Source organism: Apteryx mantelli, chromosome 2, assembly GCF_036417845.1.
Source record: "Apteryx mantelli isolate bAptMan1 chromosome 2, bAptMan1.hap1, whole genome shotgun sequence".
Taxonomy (NCBI): domain Eukaryota; kingdom Metazoa; phylum Chordata; class Aves; order Apterygiformes; family Apterygidae; genus Apteryx; species Apteryx mantelli.
In genome coordinates this window covers 143952588-143974599 of record NC_089979.1, presented here as the reverse complement: position 1 = coordinate 143974599, position 22012 = coordinate 143952588, and the positions used below count along the sequence as shown (strand labels likewise).

General features: G+C 38.3%; 1 protein-coding gene across 7 annotated transcripts in view; it reads left to right on the top strand.

The window, feature by feature from the left end:
• Window positions 1–2879: 2879 nt before the first annotated feature.
• Window positions 2880–22012, top strand: part of AKAP9 (A-kinase anchoring protein 9) — a 129021-nt gene continuing 109888 nt past the window's right edge. For all 7 annotated transcript variants that reach the window (XR_010883502.1, XM_067291718.1, XM_067291715.1 and 4 more), the window contains exon 1: window positions 2880–2966. Coding sequence is in view for 6 of the 7 variants with exons in the window: in XM_067291718.1 (XP_067147819.1) it covers window positions 2919–2966 (48 nt within the window). In the remaining variant the exon portion in view is untranslated. The remainder of the gene's footprint in view (window positions 2967–22012) is intronic.

Here is a 22012-nt window from a genome sequence, read left to right as displayed (position 1 = left end):
TGGCATGGTCATTTTATTGGTATTAGGAAAACATCTGACTGATGTGATAAAGTTTGTTTGTTTGTTTTTAAACTGGTTCTGGGACTCTCATATGGTTCATGTAGGAGCCTTCCATTTCACTATTTTGTTGTTGTTGTTGAATGAAATAAAGCAGAGTTGGATAGTCTCATTATTAAGCGGTATTGCTGATTATTATGATGCTTGGAAACGGACAATATCTAATCTCCTTAGTTGTTGCTGTAAGAGATTTTATCATCAGTTTAGGCCTCTGATATTTTGTAATTTTGCACCCTATTTACACACCTGATCTACCAGCAGCATGCTATGGTCTAACAGTCCTTTCTGATTCTGGCTTCAGTGGATTGTGGCAGAATTTGAGTATCCTAACTAGAAATTTGTGACTTTGTCACAAGTTGTCCTTCAGCTTCATCTTTTGGCTTTGCAGTCCACTAAAGTCCATTTTGCAGTCCACTGAGTCACCAGACATATCTTCACTGATTAGTGAATAAAGGAAACAAAAGGGGTAGGAAGGAGGTAGAGTTTCATCATTAGAGAAAAATGTTATAGAAGAAGAGGCCTTTGTCATTGTTTACAGAGCAACACATCTAAAAACTAGGTTTGATATTCAAAGTTAGTTCAGTGTAGTTATTTACAAACATTTACAGCAATCAATATACTTCTATGTAAAAATAATCCTGGGCCAAAACAGCAGTCATTTATATTTTAGAGAATATCAGATCTGGAGTCTACCTTGTAACTCAGGTTCACTTCACATATGCTGCTGTTGAAAACAGCTTACGCTTGTTTAATTTATGTGACTTCAATGAGTGTTAGAAAGTTAATCAATATTTTAAAGTATTTGTAAGCCAGACTCTTTGACAGTGTCTTACACTCTCAGGAAGGTGAGTATTACTGGTCATTTTTGAGAGTTAAGCAAGCAAGCCTTTCTATAGCTGAAAGTTAATTGGCTGACCAAGTTGTGAATTCCACAGTCAGCTAGCCTTGCATAAATTCTTAAAATAGGAATTTAACATAGCTGAAGTAGGAAATTATACTGTACAGTTTTTTTTTTTTTCATGGAGAGAAAGTTCAGTTCCTTTGCTAGTGTTGCAAAAATATAGCAATACTATTCTCTGGGATATTTTATGCAATAGTAATTTCCACAGTACTCTATAGTTTGTCAGTCTGATTTTCTCACTTTCATTGTCATGAATTAGGTGTTTACCTAAAATCTATTAGAATTACATGGATATAAGCCTGTAAGTGAGAGAAAAATTAGACCCATCTGTTCTTAATTTTAACTCAAGAATCCATTTCATTATGGGATTTGGGGAGTTTGTAATTATCTTTTAAATGGGATATTTACTGATTAAGAAATTACTATCAAGGTGAAATTACTATCACATAATGCATGTGCAAAATTTTACTGACACCTAACAGCTAGTTCCGTGATGCTAGACTCTGTCAGCCAAGAGGAATGTCATTTTGCACAGAAAAAGTGATTTGGTTTTTTTTTCCTTAGGGCTTTTGGATTCTCTGTGAAGGGCTTGAGTGAAATGTTTCTTCTACTAAATTAAGAACACATTTTAAGGGAGGATCTCAAATCAATTTGTATTTTATAAAAATATTTCTTTAATTATTAATCTCATTTTCATTTGCTTTTTTTCTATAAAGTGCTTTTCCTGCAATGAAATAGCAAGGCCCGAGCACTTTAACTGAAACATATGCTTGCTTCAAATACAGAGCAAAGTAAACTTCAGACATTTGTAATTCCTTTCCATAGATGGCGTCATCTTCTTTTGACATTAATGACATTCATTTCCTTTTCTACTGAAGTTTGTAGACATCACGATGTAAATACTGCAATGCACAATACATGTACTGATGAACAGACGATTTCAAACTTCTCTGTGAAATATAATTTATTTTAGAAGCAGGGAGAAAACCTTAAAAAATTCAGATTACAGGTTTAGTTTACTGTGGCAGTAATATGGGTGGGGAATTCTTCTGCTAGGAGTCCTAGTATTTTTCCTCTTGGTCCCAGTCAGTAATACTGTGCAAGTAGTATTTCCTTTTGGCATCTTTTTTTTTTCCAGTGCCTCTGGGCTATGTTGGAAAATTAAAGCCAAGAAAGAATATATATTAAACATAATGCATAAATTTACACTGAAAATCATCTAGTGGAGAGGTAACTTGTGTTAAAAAGATCAGCAGGCCCGAGATGCAAATACAGTTTTGGATTTTACACTTAATACAGCAGAATGATTCCAAACATATAACAGGGAACCTGCTTGTTGACGTGCAGCTGCTGCACGCGAACAGAAAAGGCCCGTCAGGAATGTGTTAATCGGTGCCACCATCACCGCAGCAGCAATGACACTGACCGCGCCGGGAACTGAAAGGAAAAGCGCGTCACGAACGTGTAATACAAACTTCCCATTTGCCTTGCAAGTCACGCAGTCACTAGAAAGTATTAAGTAATCCCAGAATGTGGCTTTCTATTGAGTGATGAGGTACGGGGACAGTGTTAGCATTTAACTGCCACGTGCCGCACTCCCTGTAGTGATTTTTAACAGCACTGCGTCAACTGCCCTTGCGTGCGGCAGCACCGCGGCCGCGGGGGGCTGGATCTGCGGGACAGAACACGGCAGCCCTCCCAACCCGCCCGCTGTTCGTTCGCACTCCGGCACGGGGCCGCGCTCCCGCGGCAGGGGCCGGCGCCGGGCGCAGGAGGAGCAAGCGGCGGCAACGTCACTTTCCGCGGCCTCGTGTTTACGTGGAGATGAAGATGGCGGCGCCGGCGGCCCCGCCACGGCAGCACCCGTCGCTGTGAGACGGGGGCGAGCGCGAGCGCGCCGCGGGGGCGGGGCGAGCCCGCCTCCGCTGCCGGTAACGCTCTGCTCTCCCGCACAGGCGCCATGGAGGACGAGGAGCGGCTCAAGAAGCTGGAGGCTGGGAAAGCCAAGGTGGGAAGCGGCGCGGCGGCGGCCGGGGCGGACGCGGAGGGGGCTGGGCCGGTCAGCGCGGCCGGAGGGGCCGGGCCGGGCTGGGGGCGCGGCTGCGGCAGGCGCTCGGCGGCGAACAAAGCGGCGGGCGGAGGAGGCGCTTTGTGCCGCCTCCCTGCGCCCCGCCGCCGCCTGCTCCGGGCAGCCCTGGGAGCGGCTCGGGGCTCCCGCGCGGCTTCCCTGGCCGCGGTGGGGCGGCGAATGCCGAGGGCAGCGCCGCGAGGGGCCGGGGCCGGTGCGCGGGGGCGGCGGCAGCCCCCTGCGAGGGCCCCGCGCCGCTCGCACCGCGGGACGAGGGAAGAGCCGAGGAGGAGAGCGGAGCTCGTTACCCCTTTCAGCCCGCTGCGCAGATTCCCGTCTGCCTTTTAAGCCCAAATGAAATGCTGTAAATCTTCCGGGAAGTTTGAGAAAACGCCGGCTGGCGCTCAGCGCGGCACTAACCCCGCGAAATAGTATTAGGAGGCAGGGAGCTAAAGATGCTTCCATGTCGTGTGGGGCGGTGCCTGTATCAGCTGTTTTAAAATGTTGGGCAGTTTAAACGTGAGTCACTTCCAGAAATTAACGGTGAGGGCTCCTCACCTTGGAGCCGGTGGTTCCCAGACGCTCCGTGTGCAGTGGTCACCGCATGAGCACTGCTTCTGCGGTGCCTGGCCTGCTGATCCCAGTGCTGATCGGGGAGCTTGTCCTTTTGCTCTTCAGTATGGCTCAGCACACCCTGGCGGAAAAGCATTTTGCCTTGTGGGCAACACGCTGGAGTTACCATGATCCACGAGTTCATCCGTCTTAGTTTAAAAAGCTGTGATACAGTCAATGATATAAGACCATTATCAGCACTCTTCATAAAATAAATAAGGTAAAAGTAATGTTTTGACATTTGGTATCACTTTGTTCCTTCCAGCAATTATTGCTAAAGGATGGAATTTAGAACCTTGTACTTCAGTCATTCATAACGATACAAATTTAACTTGGCATAAGCTAGCAGTGCATCTAGTGAGAAGACAAACCAAAGATAAAATTGCAGAATAACAGCATTGTCTTGCTTTTGTAATTTATAGAAAAGTAGCAGTAGTTCAGCTGTAAAGTACTGAGTAAGTATTTTTGCTGTGTTAAGTCATGAACTTTTTGTAACTCTGCACGTGTTTCTCTTGAAAGAGTGATCAAAAATAACAATGAGAAGCTCTTGTAGATGGAACTGCATATGGAAAAACCTGTTCTTAAATGCTTAGCGCAAAAATGATGTTTACACAATGCTATGCAGTGCTTTTAAAAGGTACTGGGACAGATCAGGTACTGGGGGCAGCGTTGCATTCTTTTGCATCCAGGATGGCTAATTCTTTTGCCAAAAATTAAAAAATAGTCCACACAGGAAAAGGTTGGGGTAAATCTCTCATTGTTCCGGCAGTTTATAATATTGGTAAATTTCAAGAGGATGTGCATCTTTCTGTCCCTGTCTGACAATTATTGAAAAGTCAACCCAAAGCCAGGAGTCTAGCAGAAATGCAGTGGCTTCCTTTTTACTTTGAGAAAATACATGTATATATTTTATTAATTTTGCTGCACTTTAGGAACAGTAATAACTCTCACCCTTCTAGCCTTCTCTGACTGAAACCTGATGATGATTTTTCTTGTAAGTATTTGCCTGAAGACTTTCATATACCATGCTTTTAAACATCTCTTGTGGTTTAAGTCATTATAACTTTTTAAATCTATGTGACTTATGTGGTAAGGGACTGTAAAAGCAGTGTCAGTTGTTCAGATTTTTCATTATTTTTCTGTTTACGCTTTTTTTTACATGTGAATGGTGTAACTAAATTTGTTGTACTTCAGAAACTAGATTACAGTCTTCCAGTGACAAGCATCAGTGAAGAAGATAGAAAAGAAGAATTCTGTTAGCTGAGAATGGAAGTAGCAGCTGCTCCTGCAGCTACTTCTCCCCCCCCTGCCCCCCCGCCACTATATAAAGACATTCACAGTGGTGTGCTCAGTATAGCTCCCAAAATTGCTTGGCTCCAATGAATAAGTAGTGCAAACCATAGTAACAAGTATCCAAAAAACTTCTGAGCCAAACCACTGAATGTTCTTTAAATAAGATAGCTGGAAAAACATGTTAAAGTATGTGTTGTGCTAAAAGCAGGTATTGCTTTACTTCAGATACCATGGAGTAAACTACCAAGGGGAAATGGGGAGATCTGTTATTGCCCTGAAAACAATCAGATATTTTCTTAGAACACATGCTTTAGCTAAAGCCAAGATAAAGTACAGCAGTGAATGAGTGAAATGTGATTATCTGTGATATACTGATTAGACTGCATGATCTAAAGATCCCTTGTGATCTTCACCTTGATGAAACAATGAGCTGCTCAGTTTAACTGTAGGACAGATAAGGCTCTCATGGAGAAATGCTCTCAGTGTAAGAATGGAGGCATGCTTTTCGGCAAATAAAGGTAGCTAAGACAAGCTGCAAACTAGTGACTTTTAACGTGATTCAGAGGTTATTACATGTTAGTTAATACTAGTTGCTGTTTTTTCTATAGATTTTAGAGTTAAATTCCATAGCTTTTTGTGGGTCTGCTTGGTGCTAAAGTTATGATGAATAGGGTTTTAATATGGGACAGGGGCCTTACAGAATATTAAAAAAAGGATTATACAAGCATTGTAGAATGCAGGCAAAAGACAAGTAATAATAAAATGTTGGTAACTCCAAAGTTGGTCTGTCTTAACTAAATAGTTATGGCTAGTAAAGCCCTGCGTGTATTCTGGAAGTGTTCAGTTAGAGACAGGCAGTCTTGTGAGCTGTTAAGAACATCAAACAAAATATCACCGAGGCACAGCTTTGTCGAGTGCACCTAGAGAGCTCCTTTTTCAGGCTTGCCTTGTGACACCGGAGAGTCGGTGCATGCCCATGCAGACCTCCCGTTGGGCTGAGTCTGCTCCTGTTAGTTCCCCATCCTTAAAATGGGGCAGTTTAACTGAGTTGGTTGCTTTACTAGTAGATGAATCTTCTAAGGATCAGATCTTGCTCGGAAACTGCATACTCCATGATGCTTATCCCTGAAATAATACACTTTAAATAAGACATGACATAAACTGTGGGATGGACGTTGGTACTTGAGGGAAGCCAGTGAAAGAGTCTAGTAGCTGCTATGGAGGTGCTTGGTGCAGTGCTACAGTGGATTTGTTATCTTAAAACAGGACTTATGTTCTTGTTTTTCTGTAAAAGTAGGTAGCTAACTACTGCAAAGTTTCAGTCTATGCAGTTTATGCAAAATTAATTTTCTGCTAAGCAATCATTTGGTGGTTTTCTGATCATAATTTTAAGTAGGAAAGCTTTGAAATTTGGTTTTGTGTGAACTTACTCGCCATGGAACTTTGCTTATTTTTTGTTTTATTCTTGATTTCTTGTTAAAATTCTGTCTGTCTGCACAAAACTTGCATAGAGCAGTGTATATCAAATGGATTTTGTGCAATGGAAAGTTCTTTTCTTTGATTTTTTTTTATTCATATTGGAAATGAGAAGCTGCACTGTATGTCTTATCTTGATTGAGTGGGGCTAAGTGTATACAAGCCTGGCTCAGTGCAGACACATCAGCCTTCTCCAGTACACCATTTGAAAAATGGAATAAAAAGCTCTTAATGGAGATTCACCAATGTTCACGTGTATTTGCTGACCTTTTTCTTTCTTTCTTTCTTTTTCAAGAATAAAGCAAATCTTTGTTATGAAGTGGTAACAACTTATGTCGCTATTCTGGCTGTTAAAATCCCATAAAAGCAAGGGATGTACAAAAGTTAAATGCAGTAAATTACATGCTCCCTTTTCCAAGCCTATAGTCATTCATTTTCCTTGCTGCAAGATGAGCATGCTGGATATTAACCTTTCTTCTGTAGACGTTTGTCTCTCTGTGCCTTTAGAAATCTTCTGTCTTCCAAAGCAAGCAATTGCGTCTTAGATCCAAAATTGATTATGTGGGAGAAAGGGAAGATGTTTGTCAGAACCACTAGTTCAGGGAAACTGTGAGGACTGTGAGAGAAGGTGGCAGTGAGATGAGTGCCAGCAAGGGAAATATTAGATGCGTACTGTTAAGTTGATCAGTGCCCAAAACCACAATGAAATAAGAAATCAATCAGATATGTTATGTGCCTTACTTAAGAGATTCTAGAATATCGTTGATTGCCTGAGATAGCGTTGGCGTACCTGATTTTACAAAAGGCTGGGCTAGGTGATGCCTGAAGATCTTGGTGGGATATTTACAAACACATAATAGCTGTGCATGCGTGTGTATCAGTTTGCTTGGAAAGCTCATCTAACATTGAAGTGGATGCTATTTATGATAATTGAGTATGTTAATTTTATATATTTATTTAGTAGCTTGGTAGCTGGCTTTTCTTAGCAGGATTTTGCACTATTTTGATCAGCTTTCAAAACTATACAGAGTCATTTGCTAGCTTCAGAATGAAAACAACAGGGACTCAGATGCCCTTGTGAGAAAATGGCTAAGAGTATTTTGGCAAAACTTTTGAAAAGTCCTTAAATGTTTTGGTTTTATTTGTATATATAACCATATTAAAAGGCAGGCCGTCTTGCAGTTTTCTAGAGGAGTTCTTGCCATATACTTCTGGAAGGCACTGAAAAACACAGGTGCTGTCCAAAGCAAGTTTTATAAAAGAGTCCATTTTACAACACTGGAATTTTGTTCCTAAAGTATTTAACTTTATATATGCTTTTCTCATGTTGAGGCTCTTGGTTAAATTTGTGTTGGGGAAGGGCATGCTCCCTAGCTGCTTTTTGTTTGTTTGTTCCCCCTCGGGGGGAGGGGGGGGAAGATACTTTAACAATTTACTTTGTAAATTCTGCTCAGCTTCAGGTTGGTTCAGGACTTAAGGTCTAATGCTAAAAATAGCTTTATTTCATGTCCTGAGTTTCAAAGCTCTGTGTATGCTTGTAATACATTCTTGCTGCTGTATTTGAAGAAACCATGCAATTGTTAAAGAACCTTAAGAAATTAAGGCGCTGTCTGGATTAGTTAAACACTTGAGTGCAGAATAAGCAGTGTAAAAACTTTTGATCTCTACCAGAGAATCACTGAGCAGATGGAACAGTGAAGTTGGTTTGTGAAGCTCTGGTGACACTCAGTAGACAAGCAGTACAGGTTGTATAGCTAATTTGATAAGATGCTTTCACAGTTTGAATAGTAAAAAGAAATAATTGCATATTTTGTCTTCTGATCATGCATGTGAATATTTCTGGTGGCTGAAGATAAGAATGATACAGTGTAACTAAAATATTGCCTAATAATCTGAGAATGTTTGCTACTTGCATACTTACATCTTACTTTTTTGAGGGGAGAAAAAGATCTTGCCTCCTCATCTGAGCTCATCAGCCTGAGAAATTTCAGATCTTTCAGACAAAGCTGTTGATCAGTTTTTAATTTAAAAGACTGAAGTAAAGCATGGAATAATTATGTTCCATGGTAATTAAACGTCTAATTTAACATGCCCAGCATAATTTAACACGTAGATCGTGTTTATAAAACACAGCCCTTTAAGATCCCCTGTAATTTACTTGAAGAGGAAGAAGAAAAAAACTAGTATTTCACTGGTTAGTAGGAGTGTTTCATCATAAAGGAAAAAAAATAAATTAAAACCTTAGACTTCATTAAAGAACTAGACTACCGACATGTCTTTTTGCTTTCAGGTACAGACTACTCATTTTGCTTATCTTATGTTTGCCTCCAGTAACTCCATCAAAAGCACTTAAGCAGAACCCTGAAACATGAATTTTCTTTTCAGTCTACATTTTCTTAACTGGCTTTTCTTTTAGAATTAGAAATCATATCCAACCATATCATGAAGTGCTCATTTCATCGTAAAGCCCTACTGCTTACTAACACTCTTCATAAATTATGGAGGAGAGGCCTAAAAGTTCACAGAATGGGAATGGTGCTGGGATATGTCTGTATCGGAAGATGATATATGTGTATTATTGGACAAGACAGGAAGAAATTTGAGGGGGCTGTAGGCTAACTTAAAAAGAGTCTTCTGGAAAGGTGTGGGTGAGCTTTAGCTCAACAGATGTGAATCCAAACTGCCTAATCTGTTTGTTTATAAAGAAGTAGGGGAGTGCAGTAAAACTATGAAAAAGCACTGTAACAAAGAGATGGACTTAAGGATGGGGGAATCCTTTTTCTTGCACATGAAGATCTTCACTAACCTGTACCTAAGTCCTAAGCATTCCTCCTCTGCGTTGCTAAGCTACTTTTTCTCCCAAATACTTCTGGACTTGTACCTTTTGGCCCTTCTTTCTTTAGGGGCTTCAGTCTATTTTTTCTCCTTTGCACTACTATCACTTCTAAATACAGATAGTAAAAGGTATGTAAGAATTACATGTGTGTATTTTGATTATCAGTGTAAGTCTAAGAACTGATTATTTTTATTTTTTTATTATTATTATTATTATTATTTTTGTCTCAGAGTATCACAGATATAAGGACTGAACATTACCCTGGGGAGAAAATGTGCTGTTTTTAAACACTTGAGTAAAAGCAAACAGGTCAGGAATTGAGTAGAGGCAAGAGAAGAACAATAAGTAAGGTGCTCACTTCAATTCAGAGTGTTTTTTTGTTTTGTTTTTTAACTGAATATCTTTGCACTTTATCATGGCAAAGAAGATTTATACACATTTGAGATTTGAATGTATTTTATCTATAGAATTTATTGCTACTAATATAGTGTGTAATTTGTAAAATCACCTACAAGACACATTCTATTTATAGTAAAAGAAAAATTAGGATGGGCAGCCTAATGATTGAAATTTTTAATAGAACTTCGGTGTTCTCTTGAGACTAAAAGAGCTACCTCCTCTTTACAGTTTTCTTAGTGTTCTGTTTCCCTAAAACAAAAATGCCCCCAAACTCCTCTGTATTTAAGTGTATTTTTCTTCAAGTTGACATTATTTGGTTCTGGTAAAAATAGTGCTTGAATTGAAATTCTGGATTCATCTCTCTCTAGCAGCTGATATTGCTAGCACTCTTTATAAGTACATTCTCCATTTTCTTCTGTTTCCTGAGTTTGATCCCTATTCCCATGTTTCAGAGATCTGTTCTTGCTTTTGATACAGGCCTTAATTTGTTTGAAATGCTGTTGCAAATACACTCTTTTATTCAAGACTCTGAACTAGCTGACTACTTTACATTACTGATGTGAGATAGAATGAGCTTGACTTAATACTTGCTCTGTTCTAAGGATGCAGATAAATATCATTTCAAAATAACCTTTGTTCTGTACAGAGTTTGGAAAAAAATTGGTCCTTAAACCAAGATGTCTGATGAATTTGCCCTTTTTCACAAAAAGGGAGAAATAAGACAACACTGTTCTTTGCACTCTGAAAGCCAGAAGTTATATTATAAAAATGCAATTTAGTATGTTTTTTGCTTTGTGTGTCAAGAGTAGGAATTACAGAGAAGAAAGCATGAAATAGCCCTTCACCTACATCCAAGACATTCTTCATTTCAGCAAAATTCTCCTTCCTATTTTTATAGTCTGCTTTCCTAACTGTTTGTTTTCTTAGTGTGGGTGTCACAATACCAAGACATCTAATTAAGGCAACATTTTTTTTCTTCAGTTGCAACAGTATCTAGACAAGTCTTTTCTTTTTTTTAATACTGATTTGAAAACAAGCATGATCACCACCAGAAATTCTTTCTTTCTAAAGTGATTTCAATGAAGTGCATTTGATATTCAAAGGGAAATAAATTGGACCTTTTGATATTTGTAGATGCTACTAAAAACTCCTCTGTTTTTTTACACCCAAAATATCCTTATAAGAAGTGTGTGCTTTTAAATATTTGTCTGGACAGACATCAACTGAGGAATAATATATGGTTACTATAGCATCTTACCCTTTGGAATAGTGAAATAATCTGGGGAAAAATGAGGACAAAAGCAGAAAGGCTGCTGAAGTAAGTCCAACTTTGTTATCCTACCTTATTTTCAATATAAGATTATGTCTTAATAGTACAATTATTAGGGATCCTCATTCAGCAGCCAAAAGCTGTTTTAGTTTTCTGCCCCATAGGTAGAGATTTCAATATATTTTTCCATTGTTTCTAAATCATATAGTTACTGGTACCAGCTAATGCAGTGCTTTGAATTTGCAAAGATACATTGATAAATGAACCACAGTTCAATAAAATGCGCCTGATAAATGCAGTCGTTTGACTGCTGTGCTGAAAGCTGAAACATAAAGCAAATTGATCTTGAAACTTATCGTGATGAGACACTTGTATGTTGACTGCGAAGTGTTGGCATGCCATATTTTGTTGGTGGTTCTTCTTTTCCTGTTTCTCAGAAGAAACCTTAGTCTTCATTTTCACATGATTTCCTAGGAAGACAACATTTTATAGGATTAACTACCTTTTCTACAACCAGTGGAGAAAGGAAACAAGTGTGCATAAAAATTTTAAGATTTCTTAGAGATTTTTGGTTCAGAGAAGTGTGCAGTCTTTTTTTCCTGCTCTTCCCCCTTATGAAAAGAAACCCCAACAAGCTTCTGAAGAGAACAAATACAGAAGTTGTCAGCTGGACAAATGAATATGACAATCTGGAAACAAAATATCAAGCTTAGGAAAGTAGGGGGAATGACCATAGAACAAATTGTAATAACCCTAAGATGTTGCATGATCATAAAACAATGAGGAGGTAGTCTTTTGGACCATGCTCCTGAATCTCGATGCATGAAGAACTATAAGACTCTTCACAATTAGAGTTAATGATTTTAAAGAGGTGGTATACTGCTTTGGAAATATTTATAGTGGAAAATGCATTTGATGGAAACTAAACTGTCATGGCCAATTACCTCAGGATTGTAGTTTTGGAGACACCCAGTAAAGAGCCAAAAAAAAATTGCTGGAATTGAAGACTCAGAATAGATGGGATTTTGAGCCTGTTTCTGTGCAAATATTGATGAATAAGTGTTACAGAAAATAAGCAGATCAAATTGCAGAGGAGCTTACTCACATTTGACTTTTCTGGTAGGCTATGAATTAACAGAAATGGTTATCACTTGATTTGGGCCTGGTTTTGTTTTTTGAAGTTTTTAGTTGTCCTCAAACTCTTGTTTCTCTGTGAAGAAACCTCTTGCATCCGACCACAAAGCAACAAGGGAAAAATTCTTAAACTCGTATATGCTGCTGAAGTCAGGTAGCTGCATTAACGTAAATACCATCCATTGAGAATGTATATTTTAATTTAAAAGCTATATAGGAGAAATACCTTACTGTTGTAGATAACACTCCATAATAACAACAAGAAAACTCCTTCTCTGGATACGTTCAGTAGTATGTTGCAATAGCTAGCACAGTTAGCTGTGTTCTAAGAGATAAAGGAAATCTTTATACAGGACTCTTCAAAGGGGATTTGTTTCCTAGATTTTCTTCATTACTTGGAATATATTCCAGGAATTCAATTTTGTGCCTCTTTTTTAAAAAAAAGCAAAGTCCACAAAGAAGTAAAGTCTGAAATTCTGTGATTAATACCAGTACTTTTCTCTCTCATAATTCAGCATTTGTGTAAAAATAATATAAGCCTGTCAAAATAACACAAACCTGTCAAGTCTTGCACACTGAGCATAAAATTCATGCAGTTGGTTGGTTCTCCCGTATGTCTGGTCTGCTCCTCACAGAGCTGTATCTCACAAACATACTGAGTTTGGTGGCTTCATTCTCACTCTATCCGTTCAGTGCTAGACATGCCACATGGCATAAATTCATTTAAAAATTAGATAAAAATGGGAAAAAATGATGAAGCACAGCTCAGTTTGGCTTGTTTTAAAGTAATTTCCAGTTTACAGAAAGCAAAACATTTCAAAAACTTAATTTTTTTATGAACTGAAGATTCAAGATTTTGTTCAGTTGCATCCAAAGTTAGAGCATTGAGGCAGCCAGAGCTCCTTCCAGTAATTTATTAAAAATGTATGTAAATTCTCCAGACTACTTTGAAAATCTTAATACTAATGTTTGTGAAATGATTGCCTTTGATAGCTGGGTGGATGTCATCACACCACTTGTATTTATTATCAAGAAGTGGCTCTTATTCCCTGCTTAGCCTGAACTGCATTTAAACTGTTGATCTGTAGCTAAGAAGCTGTTTGTCTTGTTGCCAAGGATGTAACCTCAAATTCTGTAGTAATTCCATGTCACTCGTCGGCTTGAGAAAACTGATAATCTTCTGTTGGTTTTTAATAAAGTCTATATTTAGACAATCTGTTAATTCTAAAAGTGCCTTTTCCTTTCAGATTTCTTTGTTAATGAGAAATGTAAATTTGAGCAAAACTATTCAGATCTTATTAGTGCTTTATTTCATTTTTTAATATATTCTCTCTGCCTTTCAAATTAGCTTGCTCAATTTTTGCTCCTTAAATATCTCTGAAGTAGATACTGAAGTATATACACTTCCTTGTAAGAGGACACACAGTGTAAAGTGGAAAAAAAGCTAGAAGTACTCTATGTGAATACAACTAAAATGGCTTACAGCAGAGTAAAGCTTTTGCTGTTGTGTTTTTTTTTTTTGTTGTTGTTTTTTTTTTGCCTGTTAGGAGGAAGAAGTTAAATTAACAAGGCTAAGGGTAATAGGTAGTAGGTAGAGACTCAGAAAGCAATTTGATAGTTAATGCTTTTTTCCAACATCCAGAGAATGCTCTCTTCAACACTTCATCCAAGTTCTAGTACACTCTTTTTCCTCATTTAGTTAATACATAGACTAAATGTTGTAGTGCAGGAGAAAAGATAAATATGCCCTGCTGTTAAATGTGGGAGTCCTGATCAGAAAAAACATGCAGCAGACTGAAGCCCCGTTCTTGCAGCATCAGCACAAACCAGAAATGGTAAATGCTTCTGGGAGTAAGTTTTCTTGCATCTAGAACGTAGAGGAGTTTGGACAGACAGAACCTCTTAAGATTAATTAGAATTTGCAGTTTTTTATTGTGTGTTATATAGGGATGGACTGTATGAGCTGGAATGAAGTATTGATTCAGATCCCACAAGAAGGAGCAATTCCCATACCGCAGTTGTTTATCCAAAATGATCAGTTTTGTTTCTTGTGGATTTCTAATCAGTATTCTTGGTTTTGGAGAAACAGCGATTTCCGTTCCCCCCCCCCCCCCCCCAGAAGCTTTGATAATACACCATGACCAAGGCTGTAGTCATCAGTAAGACCTCTGGTCTTATCGGGGAGTCTCAAAAGACTGAAAAAGAGCTCTTTAAAGGAATGAGGCTTGTCTAAATGAGTTGTAATTTAGTCTAAATTCAGCATTATCTGTTTTCCCCACAGAGCTTAATACAAGAGAACCTTTTGGTAAATACGGCTGATTCAGGCAGGACTTCTTGCTAGCAGTCAGTATGGTGTAGATTTTTTGACACCGAGATCTTATAAGCAAGCTAAAAGCATAGTCTAGCTATAATCATTATTTGATGGTTATAGCCAAATGAAAAATTGTTCTTAGAATGATTTCTGTTTCAATGGCTTACTCTCAAAGCAGGTGGTCTTTGAAGAAGAATCTTTCAGGGGCCTAATTGTATCAGTCAGTGTTTTCCTTATTGACTTGGACAGTGGAAAGATTGCATGGCTCTATGGAGGCAGTACCAAGCTGAGGTGGGTGGCAAATGTCTGGAAGAGGCTCAGAATTCAAAATGATCTTGGCAAACAATCTGGTGACAAAAGGATGTGGAAAAAATGCTCAAGACCTTCCTTGCCTTTTTTTTTTTTTTTTAAACTGATAAGGACTGTCCTCAGGCTTCCCAGGTCCTTGAGTCTAGAGGCAGAGTGTAAGATGAAAATCAGATATTGCTTCAGTCTTTCCATTCTCTCCAAAGCAAGTCTGTGTGTTTGGATATTGCCTCCAAGTACCCCTTCGCAAGGAAGGGAACGGTTTTTTGATTTGGCTTAAAATATCCATGCAACTGGATCTGTGTGTGGAAAATGGATTAAATATTTTATTGGGAACCTACTGAAATTAATATATAGAATGCTATAAAACTGTGAAAATAAATGTATTCTGGTGATTCTTCCACAGTTGAAAATATAAACATAATGGTGTTCTGCTTGTGGTTATTTGGTACATAAATGCATCTAAGACATAATATGACTTAATTTAGTAGCACCAAAATCAAATCCAGTACAAGTAATTTGTTTTTAGGATAGTATTGCTAGAAACCTGGGAGCCATTACTTTCCTGCCTGAAGCTTTGTTTTCTGTTCTTCATATTTTAAAAATAGCTTTAAAAGATCACTCTTTACAAAACTGTGAAATGTCAACCTTCAAACACTGCAGACAATTAGCAAGCATCAGAAAGTGTCTGTGGTACAAATACCAGCTTGTTGTAAGGTGCCAGTAGTTTGACTGACAGGCGCTGCCTGGAGATACTGGCAACTGTTGCTCTTGCATACTTTGGTATTTTTGTGATGGGCTTCTAAGGGGCAAGCACAGTTGGCCGTGGGTGGTGACTTTTGTTTGTTTCCTAATTAGAGGAAACATATTCATGTAGTAATTTAAACTGTATTGTCTAAACATCATGTGTTAACCTCTCTATATGGCTTTTGATTTTAACTGCTAAGTTTGTAACATGGGATTTTGGAATCTGACCACTTTCATATTTTGTTAATATTATTAACGCAAAGGTTTCTGTCTCCAGCTTTGGAGTAACTTTCAACATTGGTTTTTAAGTAATTTGTTTTTAAAGAATTAATGTTACTTTTTAAAGTAACTCCTACAAAAATTAATGAGATCTGACAATATCAGGCCTTTCTCTTGCTGATAATGCAGGATATTCTACCACTAACTCAGAATTGACTGTTTCAGTGGTACCTCCTAAAGTTTTTGGGACTGTTTTAACCCAGATTTCAAAAGCAGTTTAGAGAAACCCTCTGAATTTCTTTTTGAAGGATCAGGCTTGTTCTGCCCAGTCCAGGAGGTTCAGTACACTGTATAACACACACATCCTAGCCAAAATGAAGACTAAATCCATTTTCTAGGATGTAAATTCATAGTATCCATTGCTATGTATCCTTAGCAGTCTGCTAAAAGTTTGTAGAGGGGCTTGGAGAATTGTATGGTGTTTTTTTCCCCCCCTTCAAAAAAAACAGTGATAAAAATCTGAAGATACTCTGTAGGAACTTTTTTGTATTAGTACATTTATCTAATTTATGTAAGAACAGTGTACTGCTTCTCTCTGAAGTTAGCTATACAGTATATAAGGCTTTAGGACTCCCATAAAATTAAAACATAGCTTCTGCTTTGTTAGATGAAACTAGGTCTCTCATTGATGAATTACTTAGCAGTTAGGAAGGATTTTGAGGAGAAAAGAAAAGGACCGAATATTAGATCTGAGAATAAATTGTTGTTTACCAAAAGGAGACTTATTTCTCTATTTCCATCTGTTATTACAGGAGTTTAGATTCAAGTTTAAAGTCATCTTTGGGTGCAGAGAAAAGATAGACCCTTTTTTGCTGCCACATGGTCTAAGAATTCTTTCCTCGGCTTACTTTTTGGGGAGGAAGCGTGGCATGTGAAGAAAACAGAAAGTTTTGGCAACAGTTTGGGTGACTATACTATCTAATGACACTGTTTTTATTACTTAGACTTTTCCTATTCTGGAAGATACTTCTCTTGACTTTATTTATTTATTTATTTTTTTAAAGACCTGAGTATATTGGAATTAACATGCCAAGCTACTGAATCACAGTTGTTTTTTGAAAATAGATGGTTACCCTGGAAGAAGAATGCTAAGGGATTAAGTAAATCTCCAGCAGCTGATTTATATGCTAGTTAAGGAACAGGTGCTAAACCAGATGCTTTAAGAAGGAAATGAAGTGACACAAGCAATGCTCAGACTGCTGATAATTTTTTTTAATGTTGCAGGAGGCAACATACTTACACACTGACAAGTGCTCTGATGAATGTGCTGCTTTCCAAAAGTTCAGGTTCTGAGTAGTTGGATGATTTGATGCCTCTATTCGATCACCAAGTTGTACCATGCAGTAAAACAATTCTTCTTTTGAAGCCCAGTAGTCTGTTATCTGTGAATGGCCCTTAGCTCTTTGTTTATTCCTCTTTCTTATAATAGATGGTATACACCTATACAGTTTGTTTAAATAATTCATTGTGAACAGTTCATGAAGTACTGTTCTATAGATGAGAATGAGTAAAATTAATCCCTCTTGCAATTTGGTTGACTGCACTGTTTTTTATAGAAGTCAACTGAAATGCATGTAAACTCTAGTGTTATAATTTTGTTGAACTGAGCATAGTACTGAGAGAAAAAAATCATAAAATTGGAAGCTAATACATAATTATAATGCTTATGTAACATATGGGGAATCTCTCTCATTCGCCACCTGTTCAGGGGGCCTGTATCAGCTGTTTACTTCCAGAAGACAAATCATTTCACAAGGCTAATTTCATTGAGAGCTTAGTTGAAAAAAGTACTTAAAATCTTAACTGAATTTGCAATTGTACAACCTTACCAAAAAGTGCCAGTGCTGAAGCTTGCTTTAGAGTTCATCTTTATGAAATAGTGTGCTAATTACAGTTTGCAGTCTAATGCTTTTTCTGTCAAGTATATTTTGTAGTGATTACTTTAATCTATCTCAGTGGCTAAAAGACATGGTATCTTTGGCAAGTTCCAGAACTTTGTTTTACCTTTGCCTTTGTGTGGTTAAGTTTATTGAACGTAAGCTTTGTGTAGGCCAGTAGGTGGTACACAGCAGTCTAGTTTCCATCCTTTTGGTGTCATGTGTAGTGTAGTTGTCTAATGTTGTCTACCACATGCCAGAAATAGCTCAGTTTTATTAGGTATTCATAAGTGCTGACATAATAGCTGGAAGGAAAGCAACTCAGAATTTTGGCAACTTTCATGAAGACCAGAGGCCATGATCTTGTCATTCATCTAAGATCCCAATAGCTAAGGTTGTGCCACCTTTTGGGGCTCAAAGCTTTTATTTTTACCTTTGTGTGTCGTAGCCTCTATCACTTACTGTTCAGCTGTTAAGAGCAATAATTTTATATCTTGATTTAAACAGCCAAAGATCAAATAGTCTGTTTTCTTCCTAGAGTTTGTCTTTTGGTTGTGTCAGCAAAACGTGCCACATTCTGTATTTTCATTCATTATAAAAGTGATACTAAAATCATATTTTAGACTTCCACTTAAAACAGCGAGTGCTTTAGTTAAGGTGTAAATGTCAACAAGATTCTATTGTTCAGGGCAGCAGGCTGGATCTCGGAACTGAAGTTACCCAGTGCGAAGAAAATTTATGACTCTAATATTAAAAACAAGCAGTTTAGTAAAGTAACCTATAGTACTCACTTTTTTACTTGTTCTTTTATAATATTAAAATGTAATTGAAACTTTTGTCTCTTTTGTTAGAGTTTATTTGACCAGATTTTAGCTCTGCCCTGGAATTTCCTGACTTTGGCAGGCTGGATAGTTTTAGAAAGCCTAAGTGAGGAAAGGGGGAAAAGCTTTTCCTTGAAGAGGACTGAACATATTCATTAATCCATTTGTTAACGTTATGATAACTCCTCCTCCTTCCCCACCTTTCCTCCAGAATTTGTTTCAAAAGGTCATAGGACACTGAAAGTTGTCTTTGTCCCTGCGCCTTTGTTTTTTCACCCTGGCTGAGGCAAGCTCTGGAATCCAGTTTTTAATTAAAGTTTGTGTTATGAGTAAACCTAGTAGAAGCAGAAGGAGTGCATTTCTGTCATTGTATGACCATCAAATCTGGTTCCTTTTGCCTCCCCACCTTTACGGAGCCTTTGAAGCTCTAGCTGAACAAGTAAAGTATGGACAAACGTGAAAGATAGAATGCGCCTTTGAGGCATTCCTCTATTAACGTAGGGGAAAGTGGCTCTATTTAAATCAGCTCCCTTGGCCTTGATGCCAGGAGGACTACTTGCTTGTTTCAGGCTTGATGATCTTTTCCTCCTGCAGAACAGCATGAAACAAGCTTTTTATTTTCCTCTCATTTTTGTCACTGTCAGTTTGGCCTAATCTATTTGATATTTTCTCTATTTTGGGGAAATAAGGTGCTAGTGTGAACCAAATGCTTTTTTCACCCTGCATATCTGTAGTAGCAGTTATACAGCATTCAATATGAGAGTGATGAACTCTCCTATTAGGAACAATAGGAATAGGAGAGGAACAATATAAAAACATGTACATTGAGGTAGGTTAGTTAAGAGACCAACTGGGCAGTTTTTTAATTGTTAATTTGAGTCATTGTTTTTCCTGTAACAGTGCAATATTGAAATGCTCTTGATGTACCTGTATGGATCATTGTAACCTGACTTAAGAGTATTTTCATACACTTAAATATCATTGCTTGTCCAGGAAAAAAGAACAGCTCTAATGAACTTAGCTGTTCCTAGGTCTGTTCCCATTTAAATTCTTGGGACAAAGACAACCAGACTAGATCAGAACCACACTAATTCTGAGGCTTTCCAGCTCCCAGTGCCATCTGGAGAGGTTCATTCAAGTTCAGTGCCCTTGATTATAGTGTTGACAACAGTACTCTCTGGCTTGATACAAACTGCTAAAATGAAGGAGGGAATCTTCATGAGTGCTGTTCCTCTCACTGTATTTTGAGTTGTCCTCCATGGTATTCCACCTGTGACTGTAAGCAGTGGTGATCCCCTTAGCTTCATGCAGAGTGCTGCAAAGGAACAGCTCTCTCAAGCTGAGACTCTCCGGCTTGTATTTAGGTAGAGACTGTAGAGTCTCCTCTGTGGAGATTTTCATAGTCTTGTGGGCATCCTCCAATACTCATGAACCCCTTAAGTCTCTCTGTCTATTAATGCAACACTCTAAGGTTTTGCACATGTAATTTGGGAAAAATTTGATTCTGAGTGCAACATACGAATGGGTAGATTGGAAATACCTCATTCCTGGGTGATTATTTTCTTGTTCATTCAGCCTAATGTTTCCTATTTAGTAAATTCAGCTTCTGTTGAAAGGAACAACTAAACTGAAGCTTCATCTGTGTCAAAGGACAACCAGATTCAAACTTGTGCAAGGAACATTCTTTACTTACAGTACAATCCAGACTTCCAGCTATGGGACAGAATAGGGTGAACATACTTGTAAGTTGCTTGTTCAGTTATTGACTTTCTGTAGGCTTTTATCTTAGGATTTGGAAAGATTTATGACACTCTTCTATTATTTAGTTAGTGGAAAAGAATACTTTAAAGATTTTTGGGCAACTTTAAATCAGCCTCTAGAAAGAGCTCTAATCATCCTCTCTATTTGATTATTTTCCTTTCATCTCTCCCTTAATCATCATCATCTCAGTATAGGCATCGGGAACCTGGAAGATGCAGACAACACTGTAAATTGTTGTCCTTCAGGAGTGAGTGCTTTGGCAACTTAGCCCTCAGTACTTGGGCCTTTTGAAGATATGCCGGAAAGCCACAAAGTGCCACGCTCTTGTCTAAAAATAAGATTACCAGCTATCCTGTTAAACACCTCTTCAGGGGCGGGCAGACTATTGAGCTTTTACAAAACTTGGTGGTGTAGTAACAAACGAGATCTAAACAGCCTGAGGAAACTACTGTCCAAATCTCAGTGTTGCTCTCTCTCCCACTTCCTTATCCCTTTTTAGGGCCTCTTATCTGCTGTAGTGGGACATAATGTTACTTTATTTTGGAACAATAAAGTTAGTTCAGATTCATCCTAGGTGAGACAGGTATTACAGCAGTTATGCTGTGGTTGTCGGGAGGTGGGAGGGTGGGATAAATAACCTCTGACTTAAGGCCAGAGCAGATCTCTAGTTTCTGAATGAAGTCCAAGAAATTGAAATTCAGGTTGGCCTTTTTGGTTTGTCCTTATTGGCTTGCAAGACACCACAGTCAAGATTTCATGGGGCATATCTGCACTTCATAGGTGATCAAAACTAATCTCAGCCTAGGCCCCTGCTTTTTGGCCTTTCTGTGTCACTGAAAACCTTTATTGGAATAACTGCTTACCTGTGGTGAGGGGGAGTAGTGACCTTTCGTTACTAGGGCAGGTGAATCTTGAATGAATCCTTCACCTTCTAAGATGAGATATTAGTCTTATTTTAGATTTGTTTTAGCTCTCAATAATCATTCAGAAATTATACCTTTTTATCTCATTCAGTGGTGAGGATTCAGAGAATTATAATTGGAAAAGCTTGAGCCTTTCTACCACGGGACTGTTTATGAGCTTCAGTGAATCTCATGATACGCCTGAGCGTCACCTTGTACTCGCAGTGAAAGTCTGTCTGATTCTGGGCCATATGGTAGTTGTCATTGTATGATACGGTTTGCCACACAGTGCATGTCATACATTCAGATGCAGCTTAGAGCAGTCTCTTTTTAGCATTCAGTCTGTGCACAGGATAATATCTCTTTCTCAGTTAAATTTGTGGCTTTTGTGTTGATGGCAAGTCCCGAGCAATATCTGCCAAAGAATACTAGTTCACTTTTAACCACTGTCCATGTACTTAGTTACAGATAATACTCTTGTGGAGAATTTCAATCTGCTAGATTGAAGGTTTAAGATATGCTGTCTGCTGTTAAATGCAATGTTTACATCAAACCACTGAAGCTAAGAGTTGTTTGTTAGGCTTACTGTGCCTTTTTTCCTCTGTATCATGAGACCACATTCTCAAATAATAACTGGTATTATTGCCATCAAGTTCTGTTTTACCAAACAAGATTGTGTGGGGTCTTTCCAGTATCAAGTAGTTAATCCTGAAATTGGTGTATAGACAGTTGGGTTCATGACATTTACCACGGTAGGCAATGACACTAGTCATTCAAGGTGATAATATTATATGGAGATATACAAAAGTGTTTTAATGAGCAGCCAGGATTACGGTTGGATGTGCTCTTGATCTTGTGGTTGAAGAGGATGATATGTATTTACTCCAAGTCCTTTCCTATTCAGAGTAGTTCACAAGGGAAAATAGAAAAAGCTGCTGTCAGTACTGCTATTCCTACTGTGA